This window comes from Taudactylus pleione, unplaced genomic scaffold (assembly GCF_031769625.1).
Source record: "Taudactylus pleione unplaced genomic scaffold, aTauple2 ptg000185l, whole genome shotgun sequence".
Classification (NCBI taxonomy): domain Eukaryota; kingdom Metazoa; phylum Chordata; class Amphibia; order Anura; family Myobatrachidae; genus Taudactylus; species Taudactylus pleione.
The window spans coordinates 2,430,484-2,442,656 of NW_028284587.1; the positions used below are offsets into that span (position 1 = coordinate 2,430,484).

At 51.5% G+C, this 12,173-nt stretch overlaps 1 protein-coding gene across 5 annotated transcripts in view; it reads right to left on the minus strand.

Annotated features, from left to right (window-relative positions):
• Nucleotides 1–1,938: 1,938 nt before the first annotated feature.
• KCNJ5 (potassium inwardly rectifying channel subfamily J member 5) overlaps nt 1,939–12,173 on the minus strand; it is a 165,500-nt gene continuing 155,265 nt past the window's right edge. For all 5 annotated transcript variants that reach the window (XM_088476270.1, XM_088476271.1, XM_088476274.1 and 2 more), the window contains one exon: nt 1,939–2,744. In XM_088476270.1, the coding sequence (XP_088332396.1) occupies nt 2,461–2,744 (284 nt within the window). In that variant the 3' untranslated portion in view covers nt 1,939–2,460. The remainder of the gene's footprint in view (nt 2,745–12,173) is intronic.

Below are 12,173 nucleotides of genomic sequence, written 5' to 3' on the forward strand. Positions count from 1 at the left end.
ATCTAAGAAGGTCACCTCAACAATTTTAAAAAGGGACATTTAACTCTGAAATAGGAACAATAGAGTAGTGTGACCCTGATTCAGAGGCGCTCGCTATTTGCGAAGCGCTCGCTCTGAATCAGGGTGGGCCGTTTTTTTTTTTTTTACCACAGCCTTCAGGCCGCTCGCTTAGCTGTAGGTTGACCACCCACCATTGGGCTTGCGATGAGACCCTTGTGGTAGGGTCTCGTCCATCGCAAGCCCCAGTGTACTTCTTTCTACCTTTTTGATAAAGCTGCTGTTTGCAGTGAAACGCGTTAAAGGATTACAGACACTTGTCACTCTGCCGCCTGACTCTCCAGCTTTGGAAACCCTTCACCCATGGATTCCACCTACATCAATCTCCAGAGCCTGCACCGGGACTGCCTTTTCCCTGTGGCCGTCTCCAGCTGCGAATCAGCCTGGCTTGCCAGGTTTGACGCCGCATCACCTCTCTGGAGCGAGCCAGTATCACTGCTGGGGCACCCACAGCTACTACGACTAGCCGGTGACACACAGCGCTGAACCCGCCTGACGCCAGGATCCATCAGCCGATATTCTTCACACTCACCTGTGCCTGCATAGGGACTACCATCATATCCACGGCATCCTCCTGCCACGATTCAGCCATTCACATCCAGGCTGACAACACGACTCAGATTTGGAGAGTGCATTTGCCATGCGGGGAGTTAGGTGAACATCCACAAACTCCAGTGAACGGGTACAGTGCCCACAGTGTACTTCTTATTTGACACCAGTGTCAGTTTGATCATACTTACGGATAGTGGGTCTGATTCAGACCCGCTCGTGAGCGCTGAGTGCTCGCAAGCGGGTCGATGTTGCCCTAGTGCGCATGTGCACGACGGAGGGAGCTCCGTCGTGCGCATGCGCGAGACCCGAATAGCGATGGCCAAGCCGTCGCTATGGGTCTCGCACCAAAGGGAGCGTGCTGTCGATGGTGAGTGACAGCACGCCCCCTTTGGTGGGCGTGCCGGGGGAGGTGCTGCCCAGACGGAGGCGTTCCCATGGGAACGCCTACCATCTGGGGCCGGCCCCACTGACATCACTAGTGATGTCAGTGGGAGTGATTTTGGCTCTGATAGAGCCAAAAGCGCTCCTGGACGTGCGACAGCGAGACCCTACCGCAGGGTCTCGTCGCAAGCCCGAAGGTCGCGATGGTCTTGAGTACTTTCCATTGTCATTTCACATTGTTATTTATTTTATACCTAATTGTTTATTTTTTCATTAAATACATTTTTATATTATTCGGTATATTATGTGCATCTAGCGCCGTTCCACCTATTTGCTTCTTTCTTTCTCTCACGGCATATATTGTGCCTTTTGGGAGTGTTGGCATACTCCCAGGTGGTGGGCAGCTGTATACACATTTTTAGCTTATTTACTGTGCTCATTTCCCCCTTGGCGCTTGGTATCTCCCATTTTTGCCCAGTGAACTTCCTGCTCTAATCATGTGTGATGTCAGTAGGGCCGCCCACAAACGGCAGGCGTTCCTCCAGGAACGCCTACGTTTATGCAGCCACCCCCCCCGACCCGCCTACAAAACGGGGTGAGCTGTCGATCAACATCGACAGCCGCCCCGTCTTGTAGCGAGCCCCGGAGCGAGTGATTTCTGAATCAGGCCCTGTGTACACTGGGCTTCCGATGTTCTCTGGATCATTTCAGGTCCCCCTCCCCCCCAAAACGTGGCTTATTTCTCTGATCTGTCAGGGGTGTACATGGTTTAAAGACCAAAAGGGGGCAGAAGCCGAATCTCTCACTTACACAGATATTAAGAAGCTGTTGGATCCCTTCTGGATGCAAGATAATCAATAAACCGTATATAGCCCAATAGAACATTTTGCTTTCCCTTGTTTGCGGTTCTTTGTAATAAAAATACTTGCTATAAATTGTGCGACAATGAACATTATAAATTGGTAGTTTTATTTTATTCTTACATTGCCATACACATAGCAGTGCAAATTCTATCTGTATAACACATCCCACTCCTCCTGCATACAATGAAATACATCTGGACCAGAACCAGTTACTGTATTGGGGAGCACTCCTGTGAACATACAGAGTAAACTATTTGTATTATCAGTACAATACTGACTAGTCCTCTTGTTACCAAGGTGGGGAGAAGCCAGCAGAGAAAGATACCCATGTTAGAGATACACAATGCGATACGTGATCAGTGCTGTACTAAATGCTTTCTATGGAGATAAAACAGTAAGAACCTAAAGCCCCAATGGGTGCTGGATCAGAGGCTCCTCTCTTTCCACAACTCATCTCCAGGAGGGGGAGTACTTCCCTTACTAACAGTGCACATCGGTTCTTCAGCAATTGCTACAGTACAAATCAATAAATGATCATTCATTTATCACATCTCTGGCTGGAGAAGGAGAAATATTTGGCTGCGGAGGTCATATTGCTTCTTACACTTCAGTCGGGTTGCGTCCCTAACTTGGTATCTTCTGACCTGGGCGCCCCATTTTGTGCTCCCTCATTCATTTGAGGAGTGCAGAGTTGTTGGAAGAAACGATCCCCTCGCTGAAGTTCCTTCAGCTCTTCGGCGCTACAGCTGGGTGTGGGGGTCTCATAGGTGTCGTGAAAGCTGGTGTAATCCACTTCATAAAATCCCTTTTCCAGAGTAAGGACTGGAGTGAAGCGGTGCCCCCACAAGACCTCTCTGTCCACATAGGAGCAGCGGGCTTGGCAAGTCATTCCTACAAGGGGCACAAAGAATAATAACAGTGACAACACACAAAGTTTGTAGATGGACGTCTTAGCTCACTGCTTATGGTTTCAATGCACAGCCTCCTATAGCTGCAATAAGGCTCCGCCCCCTCTAGGAGCAATAAGGCACCGCCTCCTACAGCTGCAATAAGGCACCGCCTCCTCTAGCAGCAATAAGGCACTGCCTCCTCTAGCTGCAATAAGGCACCGCCTCCTATAGCTGCAATAATGCACAGCCTCCTCCAACTGCAATAAGGCACCGCCTCCTCTAGCTGCAATAAGGCACCGCCTCCTCTAGCTGCAATAAGGCACCGCCTCCTCCAGCTGCAATAAGGCACCGCCTCCTCCAGCTGCAATAAGGCACCGCCTCCTCCAGCTGCAATAAGGCACCGCCTCCTCCAGCTGCAATAAGGCACCGCCTCCTCCAGCTGCAATAAGGCACCGCCTCCTCTAGCTGCAATAAGGCACCACCTCCTATAGCTGCAATAATGCACCGCCTCCTCTAGCTGCAATAAGGCACCGCCTCCTCCAGCTGCAATAAGGCACAGCCTCCTCCAGCTGCAATAAGGCACCGCCTCCTCCAGCTGCAATAAGGCACCGCCTCCTCCAGCTGCAATAAGGCACCGCCTCCTCCAGCTGCAATAAGGCACCGCCTCCTCCAGCTGCAATAAGGCACCACCTCCTATAGCTGCAATAATGCACCGCCTCCTCTAGCTGCAATAATGCACCGCCTCCTCTAGCTGCAATAATGCACCGCCTCCTCTAGCTGCAATAATGCACCGCCTCCTCTAGCTGCAATAAGGCACAGCCTCCTCTAGCTGCAATAAGGCACAGCCTCCTCTAGCTGCAATAAGGCACCGCCTCCTCTAGCTGCAATAATGCACCAGCCTTCTCTAGCTGAAATAAGGCACAGCCTCCTCTAGCTGAAATAATGCACAGCCTCCTCTAGGTGCAATAAGGCACCACCTCCTATACCTGTAATAAGACACAGCCTCCTATAGCTGCAATAAGACACAGCCTCCTATACCTGTAATAAGACACAGCCTCCTATAGCTGCAAAAAAAGAACAGCCGCCTATAGCTGTAATAATGTCCAGAATAGTGTAATCAACCATCACAGGTGACGGGCAAAACATTGCAGATTCAACCCTACTATGTCACATATTTTGTGGCTCAGGAGGGTGTGCTCAATCTGTCTGTAAAAATACAAATTCATGTTATCCAATAAATACTGCATATTGAAGGGCACAGCGTCAACATATAATGGTGTACACTCCATTTGCTAGAGAGAGCAACCAAGCAAGCACTGGAGACTGTATTGTTTGGCAAAGAGAGCAAGCACTGGAGACTGCACCAAGTGCTCACTCTCTCTAGCAAACACTAAGGGGTCCATTTACTATGCAGTGTTAGGAGACAGGAGCTGATTGGCTGGTACCTTATCACTTTTCACTCTGTCTCCTAACACTGCTTAGTAAATAGACCCCTAAATTGTTAAAGTGCTGCTCTCACTCTAACCAAAGGCTGCATTGCTCAGATGCGCCCTCTCCCACTCTCTAGAAGACTATGGGCCTGATTCAGCATGGATCGCAAATGCAACTGCGTGCGCAGTACGGCCGATGGTGGGTACTGCACATGTACCACAGTGCGAGTGCACAGGACAGCATTATGATCGCACTGCGATCACGCATGCAAACAGAAAGCCATCGCAGAGTGAGTGACGGGACGTCAGCGTTTGGGGGTTGGAGAAACGCAGGCGCGTCTTTCCGTTTGAACATCGTTGCATGGGCGTGCAGAAATTAGCCGCTGCGATGGCATACACAGCTTGTGTACTCACTGCGTGCGATGAGACTTGCAATTACTGAGACAGGTCAGACCTGCTGTAATTCTGGTGTGGGTTCGACGTTACAGATGTATACACAGGACTGTGAGATATTACGGATGTGAGAAAGCAGCAGTGGGCATCTCTATGCTGGCTGAGCTGTGGCTGATGTTACTGATGTATACACAGGACTGTGAGGTATTACAGATGTGAGAAAGCAGTAGTGGGTGTCTCTATGCTGGCTGTGCTGTGGCTGATGTTACAGATGTATACACAGGACTGTGAGGTATTACAGATATGAGATAGCAGCAGTGGGCGTCTCTATGCTGGCTGTGCTGTGGCTGATGTTACAGATGTATACACAGGACTGTGAGGTATTACAGATGTGAGATAGCAGTAGTGGGTGTCTCTATGCTGGCTGTGCTGTGGCTGATGTTACAGATGTATACACAGGACTGTGAGGTATTACAGATGTGAGAAAGCAGTAGTGGGTGTCTCTATGCTGGCTGTGCTGTGGCTGATGTTACAGATGTATACACAGGACTGTGAGGTATTACAGATATGAGAAAGCAGTAGTGGGTGTCTCTATGCAGGCTGTACTGTGGCTGATGTTACAGATGTATACACAGGACTGTGAGGTATTACAGATGTGAGATAGCAGTAGTGGGCGTCTCTATGCTGGCTGAGCTGTGGCTGATGTTACAGATGTATACACAGGACTGTGAGGTATTACAGATGTGAGATAGCAGTAGTGGGCGTCTCTATGCTGGCTGAGCTGTGGCTGATGTTACAGATGTATACACAGGACTGTGAGGTATTACAGATGTGAGAAAGCAGCAGAGGGCGTCTCTATGCTGGCTGAGCTGTGGCTGATGTTACTGATGTATACACAGAACTGTGAGGTATTACAAATGTGAGAAAGCAGTAGTGGACCTCTCTATGCTGGCTGAGCTGTGGCTGATGTTACAGATGTATACACAGGACTGTGAGGTATTACAGATGTGAGATAGCAGTAGTGGGCGTCTCTATGCTGGCTGTGCTGTGGCTGATGTTACAGATGTATACACAGGACTGTGAGGTATTACAGATGTGAGATAGCGTAGTGGGTGTCTATGCTGGCTGTGCTGTGGCTGATGTTACAGATGTATACACAGGACTGTGAGGTATTAAAGATGTGAGATACCAGTAGTGGGTGTCTCTATGCTGGCTGTGCTGTGGCTGATGTTACAGATGTATACACAGGACTGTGAGGTATTACAGCTGTGAGAAGGCAGTAGTGGGTGTCTCTATGCTGGCTGAACTGTGGCTGATGTTACAGATGTATACACAGGACTGTGAGGTATTAAAGATGTGAGATACCAGTAGTGGGTGTCTCTATGCTGGCTGTGCTGTGGCTGATGTTACAGATGTATACACAGGACTGTGAGGTATTACAGCTGTGAGAAGGCAGTAGTGGGTGTCTCTATGCTGGCTGAACTGTGGCTGATGTTACAGATGCATACACAGGACTGTGAGATATTATAGATGTGAGAAAGCGGCAGTGGGTGTCTCTATGCTGGCTGTACTGTGGCTGATGTTACAGATGTATACACAGGACTGTGAGGTATTACAAATGTGAGAAAGCAGTAGTGGACCTCTCTATGCTGGCTGAGCTGTGGCTGATGTTACAGATGTATACACAGGACTGTGAGGTATTACAGATGTGAGAAAGCAGCAGTGGGCGTCTCTATGCTGGCTGAGCTGTGGCTGATGTTACAGATGCATACACAGGACTGTGAGGTAGCAGTAGTGGGCGTCTCTATGCTGGCTGAGCTGTGGCTGATATTACAGATGTATACACAGGACTGTGAGGTATTACAGATGTGAGAAGGCAGTAGTGGGCGTCTCTATGCTGGCTGAGCTGTGGCTGATGTTACAGATGTATACACAGGACTGTGAGGTATTACAGATGTGAGATAGCAGTAGTGGGCGTCTCTATGCTGGCTGTGCTGTGGATGATGTTACAGATGTATACACAGGACTGTGAGGTATTACAGATGTGAGAAATCAGTAGTGGGTGTCTCTATGCTGGCTGAGCAGTGGCTGATGTTACTGATGTATACACAGGACTGTGAGGTATTACAGGTGTGAGATAGCAGTAGTGGGCGTCTCTATGCTGGCTGAGCGGTGGCTGATGTTACAGATGTATACACAGGACTTTGAGATATTATAGATGTGAGAAAGCGGCAGTGGGTGTCTCTATGCTGGCTGAGCTGTGGCTGATGTTACAGATGTATACACAGGACTGTGAGGTATTACAGATGTGAGAAGGCAGCAGTGGGCGTCTCTATGCTAGCTGGGCGTTTGCAAACATTACCATATTTTTGCAGCAGAACTGCATGCATTTATGCAGGCGCGATTGCAATAGCAATCCATGCTGAATCAGACCCTCTTTGCTCTCTCTATTTGATGGCTGAATGGTCAGGTGTTCTCAATCCGAAGGTGCTCTGTCTTGCAATACCAACTCCTGCATACTCAGCTGCTCTCTCTCTGTATCTGAAGGCTGCATGCCCAGGTGCTCTCTCTGTATCTGAAGGCTGCATGCCCAGGTGCTCTCTCTGTATCTGAAGGCTGCATGCCCAGGTGCTCTCTCTCTCTCTCTCTCTATCCAAAAGCTGCATGCGCAGGTGCTTGCGCTCTCTATCCAAAGGCTGCATGCTCAGGTGATCTGTCTTGCATTACCAAAGGCTGCATATACTCAGATGCTCTCTCACCCCCAAAGGCTCCATTGCTTAGGTGCTCCCCCTTTATCGGAAAGCTGCATACGTGCTCAAACACTCTCTTTCACTATAAGAAGCAGTATGCTCAGGTGGTTAGCTATTGCTTTACCAAAGGCTACACGCTCAGGTGTACTCTATAAGCTATATTGTTCAGGTGCTCTCATCCTACCCAGAGGCTTCAATGCTCGGGGTCTCTCACTCTACACAAAGACTGTATACTCCCAGGTGCCTTCTCTCTACCTGAAGGCTGCATTCAGCATGTAATCTCTCTCTACCAAAGTCTGCATGCTCTGATGCTCTCTTGTCCTAACTAAAGACTGCACTGCTCCATGACACTCTCTCTTGTCCTAACTAAAGACTACATTGCTCCATGACTCTCCCTCGCTCTCACTAAAGACTGCACTGTTCGATGTCTCTCCCTCGCTCTCACTAAAGACTGCATTGCTCGATGTCTCTCCCTCGCTCTCACTAAAAACTGCACTGCTCCATGTCTCTCCCTCGCTCTCACTAAAGACTGCATTGCTCCATGACACTCTCTCACTCAAGACTACATTGCTCGATGTCTCTCCCTCGCTCTCACTAAAGACTGCATTGCTCGATGTCTCTCCCTCGCTCTCACTAAAGACTGCACTGCTCGATGTCTCTCCCTCGCTCTCACTAAAGACTGCACTGCTCGATGACTCTCTCTCGCTCTCACTAAAGACTGAATTGCTCGATGTCTCTCCCTCGCTCTCACTAAAGACTGCACTGCTCGATGTCTCTCCCTCGCTCTCACTAAAGACTGCACTGCTCCATGTCTCTCCCTCACTCTCACTAAAGACTGCACTGCTCCATGTCTCTCCCTCGCTCTCACTAAAGACTGCACTGCTCGATGTCTCTCCCTCGCTCTCACTAAAGACTGCACTTCTCGATGTCTCTCCCTCGCTCTCACTAAAGACTGCACTGCTCGATGTCTCTCCCTCGCTCTCACTAAAGACTGCACTGCTCGATGTCTCTCCCTCGCTCTCACTAAAGACTGCACTGCTCGATGTCTCTCCCTCGCTCTCACTAAAGACTGCACTGCTCCATGTCTCTCCCTCGCTCTCACTAAAGACTGCACTGCTCCATGTCTCTCCCTCGCTCTCACTAAAGACTGCACTGCTCCATGTCTCTCCCTCGCTCTCACTAAAGACTGCACTGCTCCATGTCTCTCCCTCGCTCTCACTAAAGACTGCACTGCTCCATGTCTCTCCCTCGCTCTCACTAAAGACTGCACTGCTCCATGTCTCTCCCTCGCTCTCACTAAAGACTGCACTGCTCGATGTCTCTCCCTCGCTCTCACTAAAGACTGCATTGCTCGATGTCTCTCCCTCGCTCTCACTAAAGACTGCACTGCTCGATGTCTCTCCCTCGCTCTCACTAAAGACTGCACTGCTCGATGTCTCTCCCTCGCTCTCACTAAAGACTGCATTGCTCGATGTCTCTCCCTCGCTCTCACTAAAGACTGCACTGCTCCATGTCTCTCCCTCGCTCTCACTAAAGACTGCACAGCTCCATGTCTCTCCCTCGCTCTCACTAAAGACTGCATTGCTCGATGTCTCTCCCTCGCTCTCACTAAACACTGCATTGCTCGATGTCTCTCCCTCGCTCTCACTAAAGACTGCACTGCTCCATGTCTCTCCCTCGCTCTCACTAAAGACTACATTGCTCGATGTCTCTCCCTCGCTCTCACTAAAGACTGCACGCTGAGATGCTCACTCACTCTCCCCATCCAAAGGGTGCATTGCTCAATGTTGCACTCATTACCCAAAGACTGCATTACTCTGGGTCTCCAAAGCCTGTCTGCACACACGCTCTCTCCCGCTCTACCAAAAGGATACATTGCTCAGGGTCGCCCCATCTCTATCCACAAACTGTGGCGCTGATTCAGTCTTTGGGTAGAGAGCATTGTGTGCACAGATAAAAATGTCTATATTCGATCATGCAACGAGTTGTACGCATCTATACGACCGCACCGCCCCTATCAATGCGCTTGGTTACCTAGTGGTCATTATATTCTGTATGCACTTGTGCCAACCCTATTCTGGGTGCAAGAGCCCAATACCACACCCTCACTAAGCTATGCCTATGTGCGAACACATTACCACCGTTACACCTTGTGCAGCCACAAGCGGAGGTGCCACTGAACTGGTTAAAAGTGACCAGGGACAGTGTAAGAGAGGAGGGAGCCCATGTGCAGGCTCCGTGCGGGTCCTCTCTAGCAGAGCAGACGACTCTGGTTTTATGCCATGCCTACTGTGCCTGGCACAGGTCTCGGGGAATACTACCCCCCTGCCATGGTCCCGGTGACTTCTCTACTGTGCAAATATCCAGAAAAGTGGCCTCCACACCATTTCCCGGTGATTTATGCCGCTCCTCAGCGCTGGCTGATGCGGGACTCTGGAGAGGTAGCTAAAATTATACGGGTGCAGGTTGTGCGATGTTGACCCCTCTGGATGCACCTTGCAACCATTATAGATACGCCAATGAATACCTCTGTGTCGCCTGTATATGCATGTGCTCGACTCTAGCTCGGCACAGTGCGAATTGTATTGGTGTGTAACCCAGCATTGGTCCCTGTATGCTCAGGTGCTCTCTTAGTGTAGCAGGGCTGAGTGTACCAGTGCGGTCACTCACCCTGCTACTAGGCATCCTCGCCCTCCACGCCTGGATGGTGGGGGTACCTTGGGGCAGCGGGAGCCCCTGGCATCAGAGTGGGGTGGGATCCGGAGAGATCCCAGCCCCATTCGAGAGTGTGGCGGGGTCCATCCGCAAGCCGGCCGGCGGGCCAGGATCGGTCGTGATCCTGCCCCCCATCCGGCGCAGCAGGCATGGAGGTAGCGGCGGAGTGCCGCCGCTACTCCACGTGCGTGATGGCGAGTCTGAATCTTGGGGGATTCAGACTCAGCCAATCAGCACGAGCCCCTTTGAATGTGGCGCCGATTGTGAACCAATCAGGGCTCACAGATCGGCAGCCAGCAGGGGATGGCCACGGTGAGCCAATCATAGCTCGCCGCGTCATCACCCCGCCCCCTGGCGTCGGCTTGAATTAGCTGGCGCGAGGAGGGGAGGAGAGGTGCGACGGCCGGGACGGAGCGGGGAAGAGCTCCCGAAGACAGGAGAACGAAGACGCCGGACGAAGAGCCGCAGACCGGCGCCCACCAGGAGTGAAGACGGAGAAGGCACCGGAGGCCCTGGGGCAGCAGTGTGCGACGCAAAAGAGCTAGCCCCGGCCACTGCTGCCCAGGTGAAGACTGCAGGAAGCCCGGAGGTGGCGGAAGTTGTTCCACCTCCGGCGAAGACCACCCGGAGGATGGGCCAGGCTCATCTCAGCCAAAGGCCCCAGGATTGGTAAGTCTTTTATACCTCCCTAGACCACCAGGAGTCGGTGCTAGGCCGTGGATCATAGTAATTCGGCGCTAGGCCGTGTCTCATTGTAATTCGGCGCTAGGCCGTGGGCACTGTAATTCGGCGCTAGGCCGTGTCTCATTGTAATTCGGCGCTAGGCCGTGGGCACTGTAATTTGGCGCTAGGCCGTGTCTCATTGTAATGCGGCGCTAGGCCGTGGGCACTGTAATTTGGCGCTAGGCCGTGGGTATTGTAATTCAGCGCTAGGCCGTGGGTCACTGTAATTCGGCGCTAGGCCGTGTCTCATTGTAATTCGGCGCTAGGCCGTGGGTACTGTAATCTGGCGCTAGGCCGTGGGTCATAGTAATTCGGCGCTAGGCCGTGTCTCATTGTAATCCGGCGCTAGGCCGTGGGTACTGTAATTCGGCGCTAGGCCGTGTCTCATTGTAATTCAGAGCTAGGCTGTGGGTCATGTTAATTTGGCACTAGGTCGAAGGAGTTGTTGCTGTCGGCGATAGGCCGTGATCATTGAAATGCGGCGCTAGGCCTTGGACAAGGAACAGTCAGGCTAGGCCGCAGGTAGGCAAGGGCATAAGGCCCCAGAGGCATTGTTCGGAAATTGGCCAGACGGTCAGACCCCCATCAAAGGTAGACCGGGCTGGGACCAGGACGTTATCCCCCTCAGTCAGGCCCCCATTAAAGGTAGGCTGTTGGTAAGTCGCTGTATCCCCCACAGTCAGGCCCCCATTAAAGGTAGGCAGTGGTAAGGTATCTGTTATTGTATTGGGTCCTGTGCGGGCTCTTGCTGTTGTGTTCATCTACAGGTGCTGAGATCAGGACTCATCCAGCAAAGGGACAAGATTATTTTCGGTGAGCGTAATTGTTTTGTGTGCTGTTTGTGTTGTGTGTCACCCAACTTCCCTTTTCCCTGTCGGGCGTTTTCGTTCGGGGTACACCCTTGTGCTTGGCACGTAGGTGTAGCCAGTCTGAGGCCTAAAGTGCCAATGATGACCATCCACTGATCCCAGTGGAGGTCACCCCGCCTCAGCACCCTGTTCTTTTCCAAGGCCAGGAGTGGAAACCCAGTTCGACTGTTCGCGTCCGACCTATGTTCCAGGACCGCCGACGGGCGACCTGAAGGTGAGAGTCTGGGAGTCAGGAGGTAAGTGTCCGAGTCCACCGGCACCGCAGCCGAGGTTGCACACTTACAGTTCAGGGGGACCCCCCCCCCACCTCTTACATTACCAAGGCTGCATCAGGTCTCTCTCCCTCTAAGCTAGTGTTCATTCTAGCACCCTGCACCTGTCACAACCCGTGCAGTTCCTCTTTCCTGCCTGGGGGGGCGTCGCTCTCTGCTCTGGTGCTTCTACCACACTCTGGTCTGTACCCCGGCAGTTTGTTGCATCAGCTGAGTGTGCTAGAAGCACCAGAGCAGCGAGCGACACCCCAGGCAGGAAAGAGGAACTCCACGGGTTG